Source organism: Cygnus olor, chromosome 8, assembly GCF_009769625.2.
Source record: "Cygnus olor isolate bCygOlo1 chromosome 8, bCygOlo1.pri.v2, whole genome shotgun sequence".
Lineage (NCBI taxonomy): Eukaryota > Metazoa > Chordata > Aves > Anseriformes > Anatidae > Cygnus > Cygnus olor.
The window spans coordinates 30400864-30425291 of NC_049176.1; the positions used below are offsets into that span (position 1 = coordinate 30400864).

Below are 24428 nucleotides of genomic sequence, written 5' to 3' on the forward strand. Positions count from 1 at the left end.
AGACGCAGCAGGAATCGCTATGCTGTTCTTCCTGCATTTCAGGACAGGAATGCTTAAAACTGAGAGAAGTTCTTGGCTGAGAGGTCATTGCATGTGGAAGGACTTGATTTCGCTGCAGTTAAGGTGTAGTGAAACATGACACAGCAGCAGGGCATGGAACTGCGTTGCTGTCCTGATCTTGCTGTTAAGAAGTTTCATTATCTGATTTTTTGAGGGGGAACATAGGCAAGTTCTCTGCTCCAAGGCAGTTTCCACCCTTCTTGCCCAGGAGGAGATCAGAAGCGAGACCTCAGCCGTATCTGCTGGGTGTTCTCCCCTTTGCTCCAAGCCCAGGCACCATAAAACCGTTCCGGCCACCACCTGAGGCCGATCACAAGGACTCAGCTACCGGCTGCCCTCCTCGGAGGGAGGCAAGGGGGGCAAAAAGCGGCGATAGCCGTGACACCGCGGAGCCGTGACAGGAGGCGGCGGCCTGGCCGCCCGGGCCTCCCTCACCGCCTCCGGGGGCGGCCTCAGAGCGGCGGGCCGGGCTGCCCGGGGCCGACCCGTGCTGAAGGAAGCCGAAAGGGGCCGAAGGGTGCCAGCCCAGCCCGGCTGCGCCTTTAAGGGGCGTGGAGCGGGGCCGTGCCGAGCCGTGCCGTGCCGAGCCCAGCCCGCTCCCCCCGCGGCCGGCCCGGAACTGCCAGCGGCGGCCGGCCATGGTGCGCATCGTGACGGTGAAGACCAAGGCGTACGGCGACCAGAAGCCCGGCACCAGCGGGCTCCGCAAGCGGGTCTCCGTCTTCCAGAGCAATGCCCACTACGCCGAGAACTTCATCCAGAGCGTGCTGGCCACCCTGCCGCCGGCCGAGCGCCAGGAGGCCACGCTGGTGGTGGGGGGGGACGGCCGCTACTACATGCGGGACGCCATCCGGCTCATCGTCCGCATCGCCGCCGCCAACGGGGTACGTGCGGCCCGGGGCCGAGGAGGAGGAGGAGGAGGAGGAGGAGGAGGGAGGCTTCCTCTGCCATCCGGCCTCCTTCAGAAAAGCGGAGCTGAGGATGCTGGGGGGCAGCGTCAGGCGCTGGGGGGAAGCCTGCTGCGCCTGCAGAAATCGGGTGCCTCGGTGTCTGTAAAAAGTGCGGCTAGGCCACCTGGGGGCAAAAATTTGAGCTCGCTGCTTTCTTACGGAATAAGGAAGTGGATGAGTGTCTTTTGAAGCCGTGCAGAAATGTGCCTTCTGTGCCCCGGGGTGGGTGCCCAGCCATCAGCCCGCGCCCCCTGACAGCACCAGCACACGCGGTCGATGCAGCCTTCCCTGGCAGAAAAGTGGCCGGCACTGGTTTATTTATCAGCTCTGAGGAGAGTTGGGGCTGAAATGTGCACTGACAGCACCTTGGGTCCCAGTGACCGAGCAGGCTGGGGGACGTGGGGCTTCAGCCCCGGTTGGTGCGGGTGCCGTGGGACATGGCGGCCCGCCAGGGCCTGAGGAGCTCCCCTCCTGCACCTCGCCTCGGCCCCACAGCAAGCAAGGGGTCGAAGGCTGTGGTTGAGCTGGGGACCCCTCAGGAGGGGCTTGAGTCCTGTGCTCGTGGCTGTGCAGCGCCCAGGGGTCCGCTCACCAGCGGGCATTTGCCCTGCGGTGTTTCGTCCAAGTTGCTTCCAAGCGCTAGGGCAGAATTGGCTCTAAAGAAAGAGAAATGTTCTGGAAAGGCAAGAGGAAACAGGAGGAGAAAGCAGGTGGGTGAATAAGTGGGTTAAGAGGCAAGACGCTGCTATACGAAGTGGGAAGTTTTACTTTAAAAGCTTTTCATTCTGAATCTTTAATTTATAAAGCAAGGAAACGGCCGTGGCCTGAGACAAAATGTTAGACTTCTTCAAGCAAAAATTAAGTGATACGACAGCACTGCCAGCCATCTGCTTCATCTGCTTGCAGGTTCTTTATGCCCTTGTTGCAGCAGAATAAAGGCAGCGGCGTGGGCTTTCTGGAGTGCTGTAGGAAGCCATGAAATAAACTCCCCCCTCCCCAGCCACCCTCCAAAATATGAGGAGGACTGGCAGGTCAGAAGTGCTGCAAAATCATAGATTTCAATATCCTATTTTAAAAAAAGAGGGGGAGAAAGACCTCAAAGGCTCATTAAAGAAATGAGAAAACTATCCCCCAAATCCTTTAATAACTGAAGAGCAGATATAAATCTGAATAAGGAACCAGAAGGAGGCACGGTGAAGTGCTCTGCAGAGTGCAGGGATATTGAAAGCTTGATACAATCCTGTGATTCTGTGACAATTGCTGGCTAAGTTTGAATTGCATGGGCCTAAACAAAGTTTGGCAATGCAATACTCGAGGGTGGCAAAACCTTCAGGTCCCAAGAAATGAGGTAACTGAAGATAGAAAGTTTCTTTATTCAATGCGTAATGCTTGTTTTTAATGAATTTCTATGCATTTGCTTTTGTGTTTTGGAGTGGTTAGGGGATGCTTGCTTCATGTTTTTTTCTCTGTAATCGCAAGTGCTAGTTCTCTGGTAGGCTCTTACTCAACTGCACTGTGGTGGCTATGAAAATCCTGTTTCTTCATAATGGATGTGAAGTAACTGGAGGTCACCCACCCTTCAAAGAGAAGGGTGACCTCCTTTGGTTAATGTGTAAGAAAGCGTGCTGCAAACACGTGGCAGCGGGTTCCTGGAAACTGTTTTGGCCTGAGTGCTGCGGCCTGCGGGGGTCTCCTGATTCCAGCAGCCAGGTCTCAGAGGAAGGCTCCGTAATCTCATGGTGAGAAATACTAAATAATATAGAGGAAAACTGGACACCTGAAGCACGAGTGCTGTTTTGTCTGTAGGGAAGTGATTATTACAGTGCATTAAAGGGGATCCACTGTATAGGTCCATTGGATACTAAGAACGTGGTAAAACTGAAAAACAAGTAGTAGGGAGTAAAGATATAATAAAGCCAAGTTTGGGCTACAGGCCTCTCTAACATAGCCTTTCTGCTTGTTTTGATCACCAAGGTATGTCATACTAGGATGAATTCACCCGTCTAACAGCAGCCAGCCCACCTCCTGTGCCAAAGCAGTGCTGCAGAGCCGTATTTCTGGTCCTAGGGAGTAAGAGGTGAAGGGGTCACTACTTTAAAATCCTCGGCCTTTAAGATCTGGCTGAGCGGTCCTCTCAAAGCCACAGGAGAAACAGGAGTGCGGTTCATGATTGTTAGTTTTACAGAGTAAAAGGTGAGGATGCTAAAGTGAGTTTTAGTTTTGTCTGTATCTGGAATGGTTAATATATACTTAAATACTGGTATTTGAATAGCAACACCTCAATTTGTAGTTCCGTGATTAACAAGTGTTTACCTTATTTACAAGTTTGCCTGTATAAAAGTAAACTGAAATAGTCGTTGTTGGTTTCGCCATTCTCAGCTGGCAGCCGCGTAGCCTCCCTGCTTTGTTTTGGTCTGTTGTGCCAAGCATCCTTTATTTTTTTTTCCCCACATAGTTAGCAAGTCTGACTCCTTAATTAACGAATAAGGTGTAAAAGCTCCAGTCGTCACCTGTTGGAGTAGAATTGTGGCTGTGCAATAGCTTTAAGTCAGAAGCAGGCACAAGTTACAGAACGGAGGTTACATACCTAGATCTGATCACGTACCTAGGATCAGGCTGATTCACTAACGTTGTCACCTGCTATTCAACAAATTTACCGTGCCCCTGGTTCCTTCTCAAATAAAGAGATTTCAAAGTGCTGCAAGGTATCTGCATTAAAGCAATTTGCTTGAAGGTGTTTTGACTGCCAGGCGCTGCTTTGCATGTTAAATGCTAGCCTGGTTTTGTTTTACTGCTGCAGGACAAAACGGTACTTCTGTTAGAAATACTGCGCTCTGCCCCAGAAAGTTTGGTTTCCTGGCTTGGCTGCTATTAAGCTTTTCCCCACCCAATTATCCCAGGGAAACCAAGTGTTTAAATTCTGTTGCATTGCTCAGCAGCTCGTTATTTGCCAGGGCTCTGTTGTAGCTTACTTTGGTAGCTCTGCTCCATTTTAATTTTGTGCTGTTCCTGATTCTGCGCAAGACTGCGAGGTCAGCCTCAGTCCTGTTGCTTTACAGCCCTTCATCCACTTAGCAGCCAGCGACGTTACCCTAAAAAAACAGGCTCTGTCAGTCCTCAGGCTCAAATCTTCCCATTTAGTAAAAGCTCCTGGTACTAAAACATCAAATTCAAGTGATGGTGAAGAAATGTGTTCCAAAAAAGCAAACCCCATGAACCAGTCCTGTATGCAGTGATGCTAGATCCTACGGGCCGATAAGAAATCTCAATTTCTGGTCTCTGTTACATTGCTGTTTTTCTCAGAAGCAGAAGAGGAAAGTGAGGTCTGGTATCTGAAGTAAGGAGATAGAGCCCGAGAGTGCAGTTGGCGTTACCGTGCAGGTATGTCCTGGCTCCAGATTATGGTGGGGTTTAGAAGACAACCATACGTGCAGCAGCTCCCTACAGCTTGGAGACTGCTTTTACACTGGTTTACCTTCTTTTTGCCTCTCAGATTCATTGGTTTATATCAGTTCACAGTTGAAGGCTATTAAGGCAGTGGTGAGGTTGTCCAGGTTCGGTGGCTTTTTGGAATTTTATCCTCTACAGTACTGAAACCCCGGCTGAAGGGGAGAACCAGGGTGCTTTGCAGTTAATCTTTGCAAATCCAGCAGCCAGAGTGTTGAAATCCACGCTAACAGGGGCTTAACCGTAATCTCCTGGAGCAGTGACTCTAAGCAGACGCCTCAGCTCTGGACGCCTTCTCTTTGTCACACCGAAGTGTGGGTTAGGTGAGCTGAGCTCAGCAGGCGCTGCCTGCAGGCCTTACAGCCAGGCTGAGCTGGTGCAAGACCAGCTCCAGGAAAGCATCGCGGTGGCTCCTTGCCCTCCCGTCTCGGAGCTAACCAATAGTGATTAATGCTTCAAATGCTGAACTCAAAAAAAAAAAAAAAAAAGAAATAAAACTGGAAATAGTCTCACCGGGAGCATGGTGCCTGGTGTGGGTACGCCCCTGGGGAGGACGTGGGGTGCTTGGGGGAGACTCCAGCAGGCAGCAGCAGAGAGATCCCGAGGTCGGGCACGTGTGGCCAGCCAGAAAGCACAGGGAGACTCAGCTTAGCCCAGAGCTGGGAAAAACGCTTGCTGTCTGCAGTGATGCTGCAGAGGAGAAGGTAACAAATCGCTCTCTGGTCAGCTGGGGACCGGGCAAGAATTAAAATTGCAGCAGGAGAGGCTTAGGCTAGACATTAGAAGGCGTTTTTGGAAGCTTAATACTAATGGAAAGAGTGCCTTGCCTGGGGGTGGTCATTAAATGTCTGCCTGGGAAAAACGTCTAGAAAAAGGGTTTGGGTAGAGCTGGTCCTGCCCAGGGCAGGGGCTGGGTGAGCTTTCCACAGCACTCCCAGCCCTTCCCTACCCCTGTGCTTTACCTGCTCCTTGCCTGCAGGTGAAGCTTTGCCAGCACGTTGTAAGTTTGTGAGAAAAGCTCCGCGTGCGTCTCCCTCTCTCCCCTTCCATCCGCGCTGTTCCACGCGCAGCCCCCGCGTCAGGATCCAGGGGCAGGGGCGATCTCCCGGCGGGCTGGGGCCAGGATCCCCAGCTGGAGTGGGCCTGCTGGAGGTAAACGGGCTGAAATCCCTCTCCCGTGCCCCTGTGCCAGGCAGGGCAGCAAACGCCAGGGCAGCCCGCGGTCACGGGCAGGCTTGGGTGTGCGCTGCAGGGCTGACCTTTGGACAGAAACCCTCGCAGTCGTGGCTGTGGCTGTGTGCTCCTCTTCTGGCAAAGGGGGGGACGAGCCCCTGCCAGCGTGACAAACCTGGAGCCCTTCGTGGGGTCCGCAGCAGCCCTGCAGATGGTGGCTTCACCCCTAGCCCTGCAGAGCTTGTTTCCCAGGGTGTCAGGAATCTGCTTTGTGCCCCCACCTGGCTTCTCCCCTGATCCTCACCGGGGTGCACGGTCGGCACAGAGCAGCACGTCTCAGTTCTGGAGTGACCGGCACGTACGTGGGTGCCTGTGTGCCCACTCAGGCTGTCCGGATGGTGCCAGACACTCTGCCCCTCTCCCTTTCAGCCTCAGAAAACTACGTTTTAATTAATTCTTACGGAAACAAAGAATCTTGCAAGCAGAGCTCCTGCAGTTGCATAACCGACGGGCTCGCGGTTGGTTTATTTTACTTTGCCTCCATTTATCTTGGCAGTGCCAAACGTCACGCCGGCAGCAGGCTGTAATCAGGCAGAAGGTGCGTGGCTGTGGCAGCCCCGGGGCCATCGGGGCTGCCGGCCCCTCCGGCGGGATTGCACAAGCAGCAGGGCACAGGTTTGCTGTGGGCAGGAGTTGGGGAAACGTGCTTCGTGCTTTAAAGGAAGGCTGTGAAACAATTGCAAAATACCTGGCTTGGATTCTGTGGAGTGTTCTCCCCCGCCTGTTTTGAATGTCACAGTGTAGGATGGGGTGGGATGAGGAGAGGTGGCCGAGCTGCAGCTCGTGCGGGGAGAGGGGATGGGGCAGGGGCCAGCAATCTCGAGCCGAGGGAGGGGCTGCGTGCTCTACAAGGTTTGACTGAAGTTTAAGGGCTCTCAAAATAACCTTGTTTGACTTCGGTTAATGATAAAAGGACAACAGTTCATGGCTTCGACTCTGCTCTTGCGTGTCTGAAGTGCAGGACTGTAAACGGGGACCTACGTGAGCAAACAGCCCTGCCTGGGGCAGGCTGGCCGTTCGGAGGGGGAACGTGGGGAGTGAGGCACCTAGGCAGTGTGGCCACGAGGGAAAGTTAAGGAAATTGGGGTTGTTCCTTGTGGAAAAGAGAGGATGCTCCAACTCTGTTTGTTAAGGATTTTTTTTTTTACCGTGCAAGAAGTTGTCGGGAAGAGGGTTGTGGTCAATTTGTTCGCTGACAGCTCGGGAGGGCTTGAGCCACGGCGAGGAAGACGTAGGCCAGATCGCAGGGACACGCTTCTAGCTGCAAGGCGATTTACGCGTTGGCGCCGCTTACCTGGAGAGGAAGACATAAAGAACAGGTTACGTGGACTGTCCGAAGGGTGCCCTGGGTGTATTTGATCGTGCACCAGTTTTGGGGAGGGAGCCGTTAGCCGCTGCATTCCTTTCTGTCCAAGCAATGCCTCCCCGATCACGAATGGCCAGAACGTGCACGCTTCGTTACGCACCCCAGTTCCCAACCCGGTCAGCGCGTGGGCACCTCCTCTGGGGGGTGGCCTCGTGTCCCCGAGTGCCACGGCTTTCCACGGAGCTGGGAGGAAGAAGAAGGGACAGAGCTTGCGTAGGCCTTTCCCTGCCGGGGAGGCTGCTCAGTGGGAGGCTCGTTTTGGGAGCTGGATTTTGTCCTCTGTGCCGCTAGAGGGAAACCCGTGCCTTTGCATGGAAATTCAGGGCGTCGCAGCTGCAGGGTAGGGAATAGCAGATGCTGGACTAGCGTGGAGGTATGAAATGTACACTGACTGTTTCTGCCTGCCTACCCCAGGCATTCTCGCCGTTGGTATAAAATAAAGATGGCCATAGCAGCATCTCTTTGCCCCTCGGAAAAATCTGTTGATTTTTGGAGCAATGACAGAGGCAGCACCTTGGGAGACGGTCCTGTGGAAGCCTTGGTAAATTGTCACAATCCAGCTGCGTACACAACTCCTTTCTCCTACCCCTTTTTAATAATGGGATGAACTGAGTCATTACGAAGTGTACGGTCTCTAATTTTCCTGTAATATCCATAAAACGCTGCCAGCAGCTCGGGCAGGGGACGTTGAGCGTTATTAAAGGGGTTTGGAGGAGACCGTGATTCCGGTCCAGTGTTTGAAGTTACCTTCCCCAAGCTCAGGGAGACGATGCCTCATAAAAGCTTCTTGGCATTTGGATCTCTTCTGTGTGTAAGTTGTTCCAAACCCGATAGCTTTATCATGCTGTGTTCTAAAGTATTTGATAGGGTTTTTTTTTTTTTTTAATAACTTTTGGCACCTATGCTACCCAGAGTAGGACTTGCGGGGGTATTCGGTTGAAACCGTGGTTTTAGCGGCTTTGAGCTGTGCTGGGTTTTCCCTAGTTAAGCAAAGGCTGAGCCACTCTTCGCTGTGGACAGCGTCCCCGTATCTGGGAGGGAGCCGTGGGGCAGCCAGGTTGTCGCAGCGGGACTCGTGTAAGTGACCTGTGGGTAACAGATCTGCTGCCTTCCATTTTAAGAGTGACCTTTAGCTCGCCGGACTCCGCAAAACACCTCCGGCCGCGTGCTGCCGTGCCTGCTGGAGGCTTTTCCTCCGGGGCCTGCCGCGGCTGCAGAGATTTGCTGGGCTGGCAAAAATGCTGGGGCAGCGCATCGGTGTGTCCGAGCGGGGCGCCGAGCTGCCCATGCGCTGACGGAGACCCGGGCGGACGGACGGGTGGTAGCACAGAGCGGCGAGGAGCCGTGCCTGCAGGGAGCAGAAGGTGGTGAAGGAGGCAAAAATTGCCTTCTCCTGCCCGTTGGGACAGCGGCGTGGAGCTGCGTGTTCGCCGTGACATTGATCCTCCTCAGCAAGTGCAAAGAAACATCTTCAGTTACAGAACCCACGTTCAGCTCGGTGTTCAAGGAGCTATTTTTGGGTGCTCAAGAACTTCACTCAGCTTCTGTCCAGTAGGTGTGCCATTGCTGGTGTCAAGATTGATATATTTTTTAAATTACATAGTTTTTCCTTTGTATTTCATCACAATTTACTTCTTAAATGCGCTTATATGAAAAAAGACCATGGAAGACGCTCCTCTGCCTCTGTTGACCATGCCAACGGCTCCTTACAACGACCAGAAGCCAGGAACAAGTGGACTACGGAAGAAGACCTTTTATTTTGAATCCAAGACGAACTATATGCAGAATTTTATCCAGAGTATATTTTTTTCCATAGATCTAAGAGATCGACAAGGAGCTTCTATGGTAGTTGGAGGCGACGGGAGGTACCTGAATAAGTCTGCGGTGGAACTGATAGTCCAAATGGCTGCAGCCAACGGGGTTGGTAACTGTTAAATGACTAAATTCCTAGGGTTGCGTAGCTGATAAATGCAGAAAACCATAACAAATCAGTCACTATGAGTCACTAACTGCTAACGGTTAACTTTTTAACAGAAAATCCAACTGGTAATGCTGAAATTACCGTTTATTCGCTTTTAAGTGGTACAGTTGGATAGAAGCATGGGGAAACACACGGAGCAAAGAACATAAATAGTCCACGTTTTCTGTGCGTTCCCAGTTCGTGGTTTGACATGCCTCAAGCTGTTGGCACTTGTGGACTTTGTAGTATCTCCATCAGGTCGTAAAACCCTGATAACGGTAGGAAGAGGAGTAGGTGGCAGAGCCACGGCTCTCCCTGCGGTGGCAGCTTGGCAAAAGCTCCTTCAGCCTTGCTCTGAGAAGGCAAAGCGCAGGCTCTGCTGCTTCTCAGCAGGTACAGGCTGTGGCTGTGCGGTAAGTACTCGGAGAGCCTCCGAAAACTGAAATGAGATGAGAGCAGAAATGAGGGGGAGCCCTTGCAGAGATCTCTGGTTGGGCTGGAAGCAGAGCAGGAGACCGGTCTGTTTGCGGCACGGCGTGGTTCAAGTGCTGCAAGCTTCTTGGGTTGTGTCTTTGCTTCTTTTCCCTTTTTAAGAAGGGAAGACTGCTGTCTGTCCTGGATCTCTTAACGCAGAGCAAAACTTTACGCTAAGAGACGTGGCGTAGGAATTTGCTTGGCAGAAAAGCTTGTTTGATCACAACAGGGTAATTTGTAATGAGCAGGCAGATAAGAGGAGAGAATTTTCTTAAACCAACACGTTTTCCAGGCTGGAAAAAAAGAATCCTTTGGCATTGCAAATTAATGTGTTCCACTTAAGTCAGCGTACGGGCTGAGCAGAAGAGCTGGGGAATGCGCACAAAGTAAGAGCCAGGCCTGCTGCTCGGGCTTTTTGACACCAGGACAGATTTCCTGATGGTAAAGATGAGATTAAGCTGATCTTCACCAGATGAGGCTTCTCTCCTGCGTTTCTTTCCGGCGGCGTGGCCCATGTCTGGCTAACATCTAGTTCCACCGTTGGGTTTGATATTTTTCATTGGCTGTTTTTACCTAGTCTGGCTGAAACCTGTGACTTCGTTAATCGACGTTGTGCTGACCTCGCTCTGTAGAGCCGAAGGGATGAGTCCAAGGATGTGTTAAAATATAAAAAGGCACGAGGAGGGCATGCCTGTCGTGTCTTGGATGTGCAGAAGCGTCTTTGTCGGCATGTGCCAGGGACAGGTGCTGTCACCTCCGCAAACGCGGCATCAGCAGGATTTCCGAATGGCGCCAAGCACGCTCGCTGTGCTGCTGGAGGGTGATTCACATCGCCTGCTTTAAATGCTGGTTATCGGTTAAAGGAAGGGATTTGGGGTTGTTTGTCTGCTTACCTGCATGGACAGGAAGCTCTGTGCTTGGGGGCTGTAACCGGTGCAGGGCGTTGTGATGCATGGATTGTACAGGAGGGCAGTGGAGCTGTGCCCGCCAGCGTCCTCAGCTGGAAAACGTGGGTTTGGTGTGAAAGCACTGAAAACATCAGCCTGTGTTGCTGGAGGGGACCTGCAGGAGTCCTTCACTCTCTGCGTGCGTCTTAGTGGGGCTTTTGGTGACTCCAGGTGGAAGCTCTGGATTGCTTGACGGGGCCGTAACCCAACATCGCCTTGGGAATGGGTGAACGGAGCTGTCTGGAGCATCCTGTGGAAGGTGTTTCTGTACCGTTACTTAGCTTTGGCTCATAAGAAACTCCAGAAAACTGAAAAAGATGCTGAGTGCTAGCAGCTCAGCGCGCTGCTAGGCTGAGCAGCCTCTCCCGTGGTTACCCCGAAGGAGTCAGCACCGGGCTGCTGGGAAATGACAGCTGAAAACCTCTGACGGCCGAGGAGGGCCCCGAATCAGAGAGCAGCCTGTATGGAAGCGAGTCTCCTTGCTGCATTCACTTTGGGTTTAAAAGTTGCTGTTCCAGGTCTCTGCCCGTGGTGCTGCGGGGCAGGAACCGCCGTCATCCCGTGCCGCTGGCTTAGCACCACGCGGGAACCTTCGCTCCAGGCAGGCTGGCTTTTGTTCTCTGGTTTGTCCTGCCTTTGAATGAAATTCCTCCTCTTTCCTCAGTCGTATACAGGGTCTAATCTCCTTGGCTGGTGGGGAGTAGTCTGGTATGTTTTTAAATCTCTGTCACCTCATCTGGGGGCTGTGGTAAGGGGCATGTTCTTCCAGGAGAATATTTATCTTCTGTTTTACTACATGAACTGGATCCTGATTACCTTGTACTGCTTAGCACATCGGTCTGGATTTAATCTCGGTGATATTACCGGATTTATGGGAGGGAGGTGTGTTACCCGCTGCGAGGAAGAGAATTTGCATCTGGTCCCACGGGATCAGCGATGATGATCTATTTTGCTCTTGCTTTGGCTTCTCTCAATCCCATTGTGTCTTTTGAAAGCAAAGTTCAAGACCGTAGCCAAAGGGTGTTGGTTTTTTTGTTTTGTGGTGTTTTGTTTAGATGGCTCTGGAAAGCTCAGCTCTTCAGCGCAGGCTGCCATTTCCAGTTGAGCTGCAACGTTCATAAAGGGAAAAAAGGCACAGCAGAACGGGGTGGGCTGCTGACCTTCAAACTATGAAGCAGAGAGCTTCACAGCCTCCCAGGAACACGCAGTTTGCTTCAGCACCCCTACCATCAAGGTGCCTCCTTGGGAGGCTTTGCTTTGCCTGTCGCCAGTGTTTGGGGGTCTGGTGCTTTTGCTGTTTTTAGCATTTGGGACTTAAGTCGTTCCTTTTGCCCTTCAATTTTCAGATCGGCCGCTTGGTCATAGGGCAGAACGGCATTCTGTCCACTCCAGCGGTGTCCTGCATCATCAGGAAAATCAAGGCCATTGGCGGCATCATTCTGACGGCCAGCCATAACCCTGGTGGGCCCAACGGAGACTTTGGTATTAAATTCAATACCGCCAATGGAGGTAAGGTTTAGTTCTCTTTTATTTCCTTGCTTTCTACTTGCCGGTTCTTTATTGGTACCAAGGAACCTGATTAAACTGTCTTGACATCACGGAGGTTCAGCGGCCTGAGCACTGGGTTCCCCTAAAAACCAAACCACAGCATGGTCGAGGTCAGAAGGGACCTCTGGAGGTGATCTGGTCCAACCCCCCTGCTCAAGTAGGGCCACCTGGAGCAGGTTGCATAGGTCCATGCCCAGAGCGATTGATCTGCTCCCCTTGCTTCCCAGTATTCCTCTCCTAATGAGGTATCTCAGGTCGTCTACTGTACGTCTGAAGGGCACTTCTGCAGTCTGTTTCCTTAACTTCTTCCCTCTCGCCCGTTATATCTCGTAGGTCCTGCTCCTGAAGGTGTCACGGACAAAATTTTCCAAATTAGCAAGAAAATCGAAGAGTACGCGATCTGCCCGGATCTCCAGGTGGACCTGGGCACCATTGGGAAACAGCAGTTTGATTTGGAGAACAAATTTAAGCCATTTACAGGTAAATGACTGTTCTTCTTGGAAAGTTTCTTGGCAGGTGAAGTTAGCGTAGACCTGCTACGAAAGGACGCTCGGTGTTTTGGAAGGACAGATGCGGCCGTTCTGACCTCTCCTTCTCAGCTGCCGGATAATCCAAGCAAAATTGTCTGTCCTGGTTGCTGTGGATTTTTATTTTTATTTTTTTGCTTGCATCTCACCTTGTCTAGATACTTTAATTCTACTATTGTTTCTGTCCTACAAAAGGTTCCACTGAAGTAGGTAAATCTGATCCACTGAGCTTCACTAACATCAGACTGTTTGGTCTGTAAGGCTCCCATTAACACGCATGTGGGAAACAAAGACAAATCTGCAGTTAAAGTTCATTTTCCGGATTAAATGTTACAGCGTTAGTGTTTAATCTTTGTAACTGACTTTTTCCAGAGTTTCACGTATAAAAGAACTGTCTGAGAGTTGGAAAGCTGTGACATTTCACGCATGATTTCTGTCAGTTAGCAGTGAAAATAAAAATACATCTTAAAAAACAGACTTTTAAAAAAAGTTACTGCAAGGATTTTCACCGCCTCCTGATGATCACTCATTGTAAACAAAATTAAATCAAAAGATGCTAAAAATCCGTATTTCTCTCATTCTCCATTTCTGTGTACCGGGATTTTTGTGTAAATAGTTTTTTTCTTCGCTTTTTTTTTATTTTTACATGGCCCATTAGTTGCAGAGGTGCAACCTTTTCAGACTCTAAGGTGCACAGTTCGTGCTCATGTTGGCGGAAGTCTGTTTATGTATGTTTTTTCCCCTCTAATCCCTCTCTACACATAACCAGAGTGGAACAGAGGCCTCTCAAAGGACGTCCGGGGGGCTGGGGCTGTGAATGGAGGCTGTGACCAGCAGAGAGCTGGGAACAATGTTTGTCTTCAGGATTCTGTCGCTCTGTTTGGTCTCTAATCCGATTAGCAGTGGCAGCCTGTAATTAAACGGCTCTTAATATAGGACCATTATCGTTGTCTTTATGAAATGATTCTGTGGGGTGTTTAAAGGCTTTATGCCAAGCCCTGGCCCTTTGCACGGAGGACTGCCAGCGCAGTGCCACGTGGAGCAAAATTGCTTTTCTACGTCGAGTTCAGACTGTCGGAGTTAGTCTCTCTCCTCTTCTTTTTCCAGTGGAAATCGTGGACTCGGTAGAAGCTTACGCGAATATGCTGAGGAACATCTTTGACTTCAGCGCGCTGAAGGAGCTGCTTTCGGGGAAGAACCACCTCAAGATTCGCATAGACGCAATGCACGGAGGTACGGGAGGCCGTGGGTCTGCGGATGCCTCCTGCTGCCCAGGGAAAGCTCTCTCTCACTTTTTTGTTGCTGGTGTGTGAGAGCAGAAAATCCTATTGTACTGCTGGATAGGTGTCAGTCAGGCGTCCGTTCTGTTTTCCTGTTACACGGGGCTGTCACACTGTCCTGGTTTCAGTTAGGACAGAGTTAATTTTCCTCCTAGTAGCTGGCAGGGTGCTATGTTTTGGATTAGGATGAGAAGAGCGCTGATAACATGCTGATGTTTTAATTGTTGTAGAGCAGTGCTTACACCAAGCCAAGGACTTTTCAGCCTCTCTCTGTCCTGCTAGCGAGCAGGCTAGGGATGCAGCAGAAGCTGGGAGGGGACAGACCCAGGACAGCTGACCCAAACTGGCCAAAGGGGTATTCCATACCATCTGACGTCATGCTGAACAATATATAGGGGTGGCTAGCCGGGGTGGAGGGGGGGCCGGCTGCTCGGGGATAGGCTGGGCATCGGTCAACGGGTGGTGAGCAATTGCATTGTGCATCACTTATTTCGTACACATTATTACTATTAATACTATTATTATTATTATTATTGTTGTTATTCTTTTCCCTGTCTTAATAAACTGTCTTTATCTCAACTCACAGGCTTCACTTTCCCGTTTCTCTCCCCCATCCCGGAGAGGGAGGGGGGAGGGTGAGCAAACGGCTGTGTGGTGTTTGACTGCCAGCCGGGCTAAACCACAACACACACCAACACCTCGGGGTGCGAGCCCTTCTTTATCCCGTGCCTGACTCGCGTCCTTCCCACGTTCTGCCCTGACAGTTGTGGGCCCTTACGTGAAGAAGATCCTGTGTGAGGAGCTCGGAGCCCCGGCGAACTCAGCTGTGAACTGCACCCCGCTGGAGGACTTCGGTGGCCACCATCCCGACCCCAACTTGACCTACGCTGCTGACCTGGTGCAGACCATGAAGACGGGAGAGTACGACTTCGGAGCTGCCTTTGACGGAGACGGGGTAAATGGGCTGCTCTCTGTTCATCTTTTTGCCCTCTAGTCAGTCGTGGTGCAGGACAGGACGTCAGCAGAGGAGGAGAGAGGCGAAGACCTTTTTTTTTTTTTCCTCCTCTCCCTGCTGTAACTGCAGGTGGACGTGAACCACTCACTGCAGTTCACCACCACGGCGGTGCTTGGCTACTGTGTAAATAATGAAGCCCAAACTGTTTTTAAATAGCTTTAAAGGTTATGAAAAATCAGCAGGAAGGTTGAAATACTGTAGAGGTGTTGCTATTTAACCGTTTCCAAACGTCATATTTAGTTCAGTGCAGTCAAAACCCTCCGTGTCGCGGGGTTCGTAGCCTGCGCCTGCCAAGTAGAACGCCTTTGCATTGCAGCCTGTTTGCACAGAGCAGGGACGTGAGCTGTTTCTCTCTTGTCCTCACCAGGACCGCAACATGATCCTCGGGAAGCACGGCTTCTTCGTGAACCCCTCCGACTCCGTTGCCGTCATCGCTGCCAATATTTTCAGCATCCCTTACTTCCAGCAGACTGGAGTCCGCGGCTTCGCCCGGAGCATGCCCACCAGCGGGGCTCTCGATAGGTAGCACCTGCCTCTGCGCGGGGTGGCGGAGGGGAGGGACTGTCCCTTTCCTGTGGTCGGACACGCGCCCGCAGTGGGGAGCGAGCGCGTGGCCGTCCCGAAGGGCGATGCGCTGCTGGGCTGCCGCGGGCTGCCTGCCAGAGGAGCAGGGAAGTTTAATGAATTCCCTCTTTGGGAAGGAACATGGCAGGGTTGGGTTCTGCTCTTTGCTCTCTTGCTTCTCTACAGATAAGCCCCCAAAAATGCCCCCCCCCACCTCTTTTTTTAAATTTAAATCTGTTAGTGATACTTTCTTTGTTAAATGCTCTGACATCTACAACTGCACATCTCTTTAGAAGAGCTGTGTATTTGTATTTATTCCTTAGTTATGCTTCCCAACCATCTCCCAAAAGGTAACACCGGGATAAAATAGAGCATTGCTACACAAAGAGCAGTTCTTCATCTAAAAAACAAAACAAAAAAAAGGGCAGAGGCGTGAGCTGCCTGCAGTGTTACCCCAAAAGAGATGCTGGTAACAACCCGGGCTCCTATTGCAGTTATTTCACATGGGTGCACTAAGAGCCCGGCTGTGGTGTGACGTAGCCTTCTTGCCTTCGAAGGGTGGCCCACGCTACAAAGATTGCTTTGTATGAAACTCCGACTGGCTGGAAGTTCTTTGGAAACTTGATGGATGCAAACAAACTGTCTCTGTGTGGAGAGGAAAGTTTCGGTACTGGTAAGTGGGTGTTCCTGAGCTCAGTAACGAAGGCGCTGTTCCTCCTCTTAATTCTTTTGCTGGGTAACTTGGGATTTCTCTTTTGTGGGTAGCTGTTAACGCTTCTGAAATAAAACAAAAAAGCTTTCAAGAATCCCTGGTGGAAGCGTACACAACGCTGAGAGTTTTGTCAGGCAAAAGCTAGTTCTCTTTCAGTTAGTTAGGAAGGCATACGTCGATATGCAGGAAGTTTAAGGGCCTCTTTACTAGCCCGGTCATTGAGTCTATGGGGATTAAGTGCAGTGTTAAATGTATTTTTCAACTCTTGGTGGCCAGGAAAACCTTCTAAATGTTTTCATTTCTGGAAAGAAATATGGTTTGGAGCATGCAGTTTTATTAGGGGAGGTTTCAGGTCACTATTAAATCTCCGAGCTTAATAGGGCCCTCATTTTCCTGTTCTAAAAACAAGGTATGATTTATAAAGTTTAAATTAACACTTGCCTTTGAACAGTTGAAGCAAGTTATTAGGTTACTGAGAAACAAAGCGAACATCTTAAGGAATTTACTAGGGGTGCGCACGTGACGCGCGGCAGTTACTCGTGCAGGGAGGCTGAAGTGAGCAGGTTTCACTCACAATCAAAATGCGCGGCGTTCCCGGGAGGCCGAGTTATCCCACGGCATCCACCGCGTGGTGGTGGCGTCCCGACGGGGGAAACGGGACCTGCCCTGCACGAGGGAGGTCAGCACCCGGCGCCTGCACAAGGGCCGTGGTTTATCTGGTCGGAGTTCTCCTCGAGATCCTGTTCGTCCTTTGTCTGAGGACCACAGGGCAGCCGGGAGGATACGTGAGGTGCAGGGGCTTGGGGGAATCTAGGCTGAATGATTTCAGGCTCAAGCCTTCTGCGTTTTCCTCCCACCGCCCCATATTTCAGCAAAACATTTTAGCCTGCTCCTACGTGTCTCACAGAGCAAGAGTGGCCTTACATCCTAAAATGCCAGGAAGATCTTGGAGTCTTGCCCTGACTGTTTCCAGCATGCATTAAGTTTACTTTATGGACCTTGGCTGCTGAGAGGGCACCAGCGTTTTGGTAAATGCAAACAACAAGCAGCACAGGATTCGTGGAGCTGCTGATAGGAGGTCTCTAGCGAGCAGCTCTCTAAAACTGTTTCCAGTTTCTGTCGCGTGTGATGAGCTCATAGCTTCTCACATCCCACAGCAGGTGACTCTACCTTACAAATAAATGTGACGGGGACCCTTTGCAGCAGGGGCTGGGAGGGAGGTTTGGGGTTTGGGCTGTGCCGCATCACATCAGAGCAGCTGGGGATCGGAGCAGTTTTGCAAGGAACAAAGTGGGAAAGGGCCCGGGCAGCCCGTGCTGGGCTCCCCGCACCGCAGAGGGCGTTTGTCCATCTGGCGAAGACCTTTTAAAGAAGGAAAAGGGACGAGGGAGGCTGGTTGATAGCAAGTTAATGAGGAGTTGTTTGGAGTCTGACGGAGTGTGGGCGCTGAAGGGGAGCGAGGTGAAGGAGCAGCCACACAGACCCGGTAAAAATTGGAACAAACCGCGACCCGGTGGGACCGGAGTCCGGCAGCAATTAGAGTAATGCGACATGACAGAATTCCTGCTCGCCTTCTTGGGGATTTTATTCCAGCAGGAAGTTTGATACATCACATGGGACTCTTTGTTTATGTAGCATTCCTCCCCGTCACCTCCGCGCGGCTCGCCTGGCTGTGCGGGACCGTGAGGATGATTTACCGCCGCGGCCACAATGGTGGCGTTTGTGTCGAGCACCGCGTGGCCCCAGCCCTTCTCCCCGGGCGATCGCCCACCCTGGCAATTCTTGGGAGGGTAAAAGGGCGGCTGGGGCGTGCTCGCCGTGCTCACAGCCGTACCCTGGCTCCTTGGGGTTTTGGTAATGCCCGCTTGGAGGTTTTCCAAAGCCCAAAGGATGAAGCTGAGAAGTTGTGTGTCGGTGGGGCACGGCACCGAACGCGCCGGCCAGGAACAAGGGGGCTGGGTTGGACGTGCTCTGGGCTGCTCTTTGATCCCGTGTTTGATTTAGGTTTTTGGGGCCGGTCTGAGCTGATTTCCCCGTGTGAACGACGTCTCCCCTCGTGCTGCTGCCTGCTGGCCCCAGTGACGGGTGCAGCCCGACAGGCGGCTGCGCCCTCCGTTGCAGCATAATTTCGGAGTCGTTAGGGTTTGGCTTCCTCAGCGAGGGCTGACATTTTTCTTGGTGCTCGGCCAGCATATGTGCCGGGCAGGGTGTGCTGAATTGGCAGACGGTACGTGACAGCTGCTCGAGGAGGTTGCCGTTAGTCCTTCTTGAGCTTTGCGTTTGCCTTTTTTTTTTTTTTTGATGACCTTTTTAGTGTGCGTTCCCTGTTGCTTCCTTGGGAACAGAATTAAGGATCTGTGAACAATGAGCGTGTGTGTGCGCGTTAAAAGGGGCCGAATGTTTTATTTGGGCCATGGCTGAAAGCAGGTGATATCTTGAACCGCTTTAACAATGCAGCGGGGATCCAGCTCGCGAAATGCCTTCCATTTGTGAGGCTGTGCAGCTGCCAGGTTGGTGGAGGAGAGGAGGTAAGGTAGAGCCGGAGCGCGGGCTCTCTCCTGGCAGGAGGTGGGAAACGTGTTTCTGCTGCGGATCTCTGCAGGCTCCGACCACATCCGTGAGAAGGACGGGCTCTGGGCTGTCCTGGCCTGGCTCTCCATCCTGGCCACCCGCAAGCAGAGCGTGGAGGACATCATGAAGGATCACTGGCAGAAGTACGGCAGGAACTTCTTCACCAGGTGGGGAAAGCACTGCTGACACCTCCCACGTCCCTCTGTCCTGTGGCCGACCAAGGGCGAGCCGTCACAAGGAGGGCAGAGCCCCACGTGCTGACAGCGCCAGCATTGGCTGCCGCAGCGCTGTTCCCATCTCGTTGCACTTGCTCTTTGTGTCCCCTTGCAGCAGTTTCAAACTCCCTGACCGGTTTCCTGCAGTACGCAACGTATCCGGGCTGATTAAAGCTGGATATTCACCTCAGCCTTTCATCGTGTCCAGTGTAGGATTTGTTGTTCTGAATACAGTCTGCTCAGTATCAAACTCTGTAAAGGCTGTACGTTTTTTGTGTCTGCAGGGTAGCTTTTTTCTCTTAGCGGAGGCTTTCTCTCGCTGTTAGAGCAGCGTGTTTCTTTAGGCTACAAGTTGCTTTGCAGTATCTTCAGTGATGGCTCTGCATCACTGAATGGGCATCCAGCTCCTAGGCTAAATAACAGCTGGTTGGATTTCTGTCCAGTTCCAAACTGCTCCAATTTAAGCTACAGCAGACACGGGAGAGGAAAGGGGAAGGGGGAAGAGCTAAGCTGCACGTGAGCAGAAGGGGAGGTGCTGTCTGGAGGGAGAGCGTTAGGCAGAAGTCTTTCACTTTAGAAGACCTACATGAAAATTTTGTCTCAAATTGCCAAGTGAAAGAACTTGCCTTTTCCTTTTTTTTCCTCTTTTTCTTTTTTTTTTTTTTCTTTGCACCACAAAGCCAGCATACATCTAAGGCATTTAAACCTGTGGAAAAAATGCCAAAGCCTAGAATAAAAAGGCAGTCTTTTAGCACCAGAGGTATGTCTGCGCAGCAAGCAAAGTGCAGCGGTAGGCAAGTTAGCAAGCCCGTGCGTGCTCCGTCTAGCTGGCTGGGCAAATAAAAACCACACAAATCACACTGGCAATCAGAGTACAAAGTCTCGGGTCCTGATCTGCGCTTCAGCACATGCTGGAGCTGCTGCTCTCTGCTGCCTTTCTTACCACCAGTCATTAGATCAAAGCTGGCACCGGTATGTTATCGTGTGCTGCAATCACTCCTTCGCTTTGCTGTGGGGACACGAGCTAGGATGCTCCGGCAAAACTGTGATCGTGAGGAACCTGTCGAGATCCTATCGGTGGAATTAGAATAAATGCTTTGCAGTCAGCATTGGTGGAGTCTGGCCCTCTGTCTTTAACGTATCTAGCACAAGACAGCACAATTTGAGCTTTCACCTCTCCTAATGCTAAATGTGATAGGTTGTAGTGTGTCCCACAGCGTTGTGTTGGAGTCATAAACTGCTGCACGGATCCTCCTCTCTTTCCTTCCCCTCCTTTTCTCTATTAAGAGTAGAAAACATAACGTGGGGCTGACCGCAGCGTTGTTAAACAAGGGCATCACAAAACACTGCTAACTCATTACAGACCTTCCTAATCTCTGTTTTCTGGTGACTGGTTGTAGATACGACTACGAGGAGGTGGATGCAGATGCAGCTAATAAAATGATGAAGGATTTGGAGACCATGATGTTCGACCGCTCCTTTGTAGGGAAGCAGTTGTCGTCTGGTGACAAAGTCTACACGGTTGAGAAAGCCGACAACTTCGAGTACAACGATCCCGTGGATGGAAGCGTCTCCAGAAACCAGGTGGGCACAGCCTCGCCTGGGCTGAACACGACCTCAGTTTTGTCCATTGCATCTGCACTTCCCTTGAAGCCAAGCACTGCGTTTGACCCCTGGAAAAGCGTCTCCCTTGTGTTTGTCAGCGGGATCCTGGCCTGCATGAGGGAACTTGCTGCATGAGGCGCAGAGCGGGTCAGGAGGGACACTTTTGCTCCTCCAGGAGTGAATAGCAGAGGTGCCTTCTGCAGCTCCTCCAGGAGGACGGAGCTCAGGGATGGCGCGGGTCAGGCATGGCCACGCTGGGTGCCATGGGAAGCGCCTCGGGTACCCAAGAGACGCGTGGCTGAGAGGCTCTTCTCCTCCCCTTCTCTCCTACCAGGGCTTGCGGCTCATCTTCTCCGATGGCTCCCGCATTATCTTCAGGCTGAGCGGTACCGGCAGCGCTGGGGCGACCGTGCGGCTGTACATAGACAGCTACGAGAAAGACGCCCAGAAGATATACGAAGACCCCCAGGTAGGTGTTGCTCTGAGTCACGGCAGCGCTGGCTCCCAGCCTTCCTCGTGCACACAGACCTTGGCCCTAAGCAGAGCAGCACTAAGCAGTGTGGAGGCGCTGGGCGTTTTGGAAGCAAGAGCTTTGGTATCTTTAATCCCAGTGCAAATAGCTTTTAAAAAAGCTCTGTGTGGAACAAGCATTACTTATTCAGAACCCCTCACGGCTTCCTTTGGAGTTGCACATTAGTTTTTCTGTTTGTTTATGTTACATCTGTGGCTGGTTCCAGGTGTGGAAGGACACTTGCAGACCTGAACTGACCTTTTAGGTGAAATGTTGCATTGCTAGGGATAAGATGAGCTCATTCCTATACAGAATTCAGGAAATACTTGTTTAAAACAAATAAATGCGGGTGAGAGGATGCTGCAGTCACATTTAAGGTGACACTGACTCGTTCTGTACTAAGTTTGGTGCATGTTCTTTACAGCATCATTTAAAAATGCTCTCTAGCAGGTACTGGAAGAAAAGAGTCCGCATTTTATATTCTGCAGCAAAGAGTACTTGAACTCTTTTTGCATAACTTATGCCATTTTTCACAAAGATTTAGGGGCGGGGGGGAAAAGTTCTGGGAGGCAGCAACTAAACCGAGCAGCTTGAGCCATTTGGGCAAGGGGGGGCTCGAAGTATCACACGGTGAGAGCAGCAACTCTGGAGCTGCGTGCAGGCTTTCCCTCCAAGCCTGCATGTCGAACAGTGCCTGCCTCACCGTGCTGTTCCTCCGCCTGTCCCACAGCTCCCGCGGAGGACCCAAACCAGCCCTTTGCTGGCAGGGACCGAGCCTGAGCCGGGGTGCGCGGGGCTGGCGCCAGCCACAGGCAGGGTGGGCACAACGTGTGTGGGGTGCGTGCGTTGCTCCGCTCCGCGGTTCTGAGCCATCTCTCCCCTCTCTGCAGGTCATGCTGGCACCTCTCATTTCTATTGCACTGAAACTTTCACAGCTTCACGAAAGAACCGGCCGCACCGGCCCGACTGTCATAACATAAAGGCTTGGTCCTGGCACCGCGCTGGAGAGCACGCCGCGTGAGGGAAGGCAGCCTGTCACCCCTGTGTTGTCAAATCTGTCACTATAAAAGGAATATTAATTTTATCTCTGTATTTAAGTACAGTGTTGAACCGCTACGGATAGACAATAAAAACCAGCCCCTGTGAACAATTTGTGCGCACGTTGCTGTGCTGCTTTCTTGCGTCACACCGCGCTGCTGGCAAGCTGTGTATGGTGCTCATTAGCACAGCCTTTTGGTTTAGCATATGCACTTTTTTTTTCTTTGCTTAAACAAAAGGCTCTAGAAATAACAAAGAGACTAAATTCTTCAATAATTCAGGGGTTTTGGTTCTATCTTGGAAACTGTCCTGGAAAAGAAGTGCATTTTACCCTTGTTAATATATTGTATTTAAATTTGATGTCTCTAAATAAGCAACAGCTGTGTATTAAGGCTGAGTATTTTTCACTCGTGTGGATTTTTTTCCCCTTTCAAAAACCAGTTATGTAAATTGGTCTCTTTGCCATGCTATCTGTATAAAAAAATGTAACAAACCCTCCCCACAGAAATAAGCAATAGCAAACATTGCAGGATATTAAAGTGATGTGGGCTACACGTACTGCTCAGTGCTCTTTTATTTCCTTGCATCATGACAGGCTCCCTTTTGAAGAGCAAAAGGCTGTTTCGATGAGCTCTTGTTTGGTTGAACGTGCATGGTGAGATTCTTGGAATAATCAGATTTGCAGGCATTAATGTGCAGAATCTTATCCAAGGGCACAGAGGGGTCACTTTGGAAACAGTCGTAGCTGTCGGATGCTAACACAGCTGCCTGCCCCTTAGCTGGAGGCCATCCCCTGCGAGCGAGCCGTGTTCCAACGGGATGGTTGGAAGGGATGGGACGTGCTCCTGCTGCTGACTTGGAGCCCCTCATCCACAGAGGCGATGCTCTCCAGCAAGGGGGGCTCTGGCAGATACCCTCAGGTAAATCCACAAGACCCTGTTGGTTTATCGTGGGTTTTTTTTGTTTTTTTTTTTTTTGTTTTTTTTCAAGGCCTTTATGGCTTAAACTGTGTTAACAAAAGTAGTTGGAGTCGTGGGAGTGACAGTAGGGGATTTCCCTCTTTTGGTTGGCATGCCTTTGTCACCCAAGCCCTGCAATGCTCTCTGCCCTCACTGGGCTCGGTGGCATGAGGCTGGCCACGGCAGCGCTGCCAACACAGCCCAAATTCGGGCTGGGTCCCCGGGCTGCCCTGAGGGAACAGCTCTGTTTCCCAGGAATGTGAAACATCTTTAGCCGGGGACGCTGCCAGCAAAAACTTCTGAGGTCGATGCAGATGTGCTGACAAAAAGCTCTTTATCTCATCTTCTGTAGAGATGAGGTGTCTCTTCTGACGCAGACCTGCTGCTGAATCTACGCTAACAGCTCTGCCAGCAGAGCTGTTTTGGTGCAGGGCGTGTTAAAAACCAAGCCCCCACGCCCTGCTGCTGCTGCTCGTGGTGTGCTGAGCCCTGCTGCTGGAGCTCCGGTCCCCTGAGCCGCTGTGCAGCCACGCGGTGCTGGGGGAAAGCCCCAGCTGAGCCTTGCCACCATCTCCCTGTGCTGCTGTGTTGGGTGGATTCAGGTCAGCAAGGCAGAAGAATCCCGAGAGAGCCTGAATAAACCCCGTGCCATCCGTCTGAGGAAGCAATGCTTGTGCTCGGGAGCTGGCCACAAATGGGCAGCAAAGATTCCTGCTTAGAATGAAAAATAGCGGTGGCGTATGGGTTTCTCCCATTCTGAGCAAAAAGGAAAACAAGCCACCAACCTGTTTTCTGTGTGCACGGAGATGGACCAGAGTACCTGGTGTGTGGTAGGGGATAGAGGAGAGGAGCTTTGGTGATGGGGGTCTTTGGAAAACCTGATGCCGAAGGTCAGTCTGAAACGTATCGGGTGTTGGGAGCACTGGGCAGCCCCCGGCTGTCCCCATAAATGCCCTGGGCAGGCGCTGGGCTCTCTGGGGGGCTCGCTGATTCCTGCTGCTCACAGGCAGCACAGAAGCCTCACCCAGCTCAAGCCGTGTTGTGTCACTTAACGAAACACAAGGAAGGCAATACGGAAGTCCAGCAAATGCTGCAGCTTCCGTGTTAATACAAGAAAAGGAAAAAATGCTTAATCAAACCTGAGTTGTGTCTGAATGGAAGTTAAACAGGGCCCAGCCCTCACTCATTGCTTACATCCTCAGTAGGTGAAAGGTGTACCAAAGGGAATTGTGCAACGCTGGCACCTCCAAGGTGTGAGCGGGGTGCTCAGCTTGGGACTTTGATCTCTGTCGGACAGGATGCCTGGCTGGGTCTGGAGCGTGGTGATGAAAGCTGGAGCCTCTCACTTGTAAATCCTTGCTTCCAGCCTTTCTCTGGGTGGCACCAGCTCCACCTCACCCCCTTGCAGAGTCTCGTGGGTCACTGCGGGCCAGCTCCTGCCAGGAC

General features: G+C 51.6%; 1 protein-coding gene across 1 annotated transcript; it reads left to right on the top strand.

Moving 5' to 3' along the window:
- Positions 1-532: 532 nt before the first annotated feature.
- Positions 533-22577, top strand: PGM1 (phosphoglucomutase 1). Its single transcript, XM_040564858.1, has 11 exons — positions 533-944; positions 11784-11946; positions 12319-12465; positions 13620-13745; positions 14557-14747; positions 15175-15329; positions 15929-16044; positions 18686-18821; positions 20270-20453; positions 20809-20943; positions 21876-22577. The coding sequence occupies exons 1-11, from the start codon at positions 699-701 to the stop codon at positions 21963-21965; spliced, it is 1689 nt and encodes a 562-aa protein (XP_040420792.1). The 5' UTR covers positions 533-698; the 3' UTR covers positions 21966-22577.
- The last annotated feature ends 1851 nt before the right edge of the window (positions 22578-24428 follow it).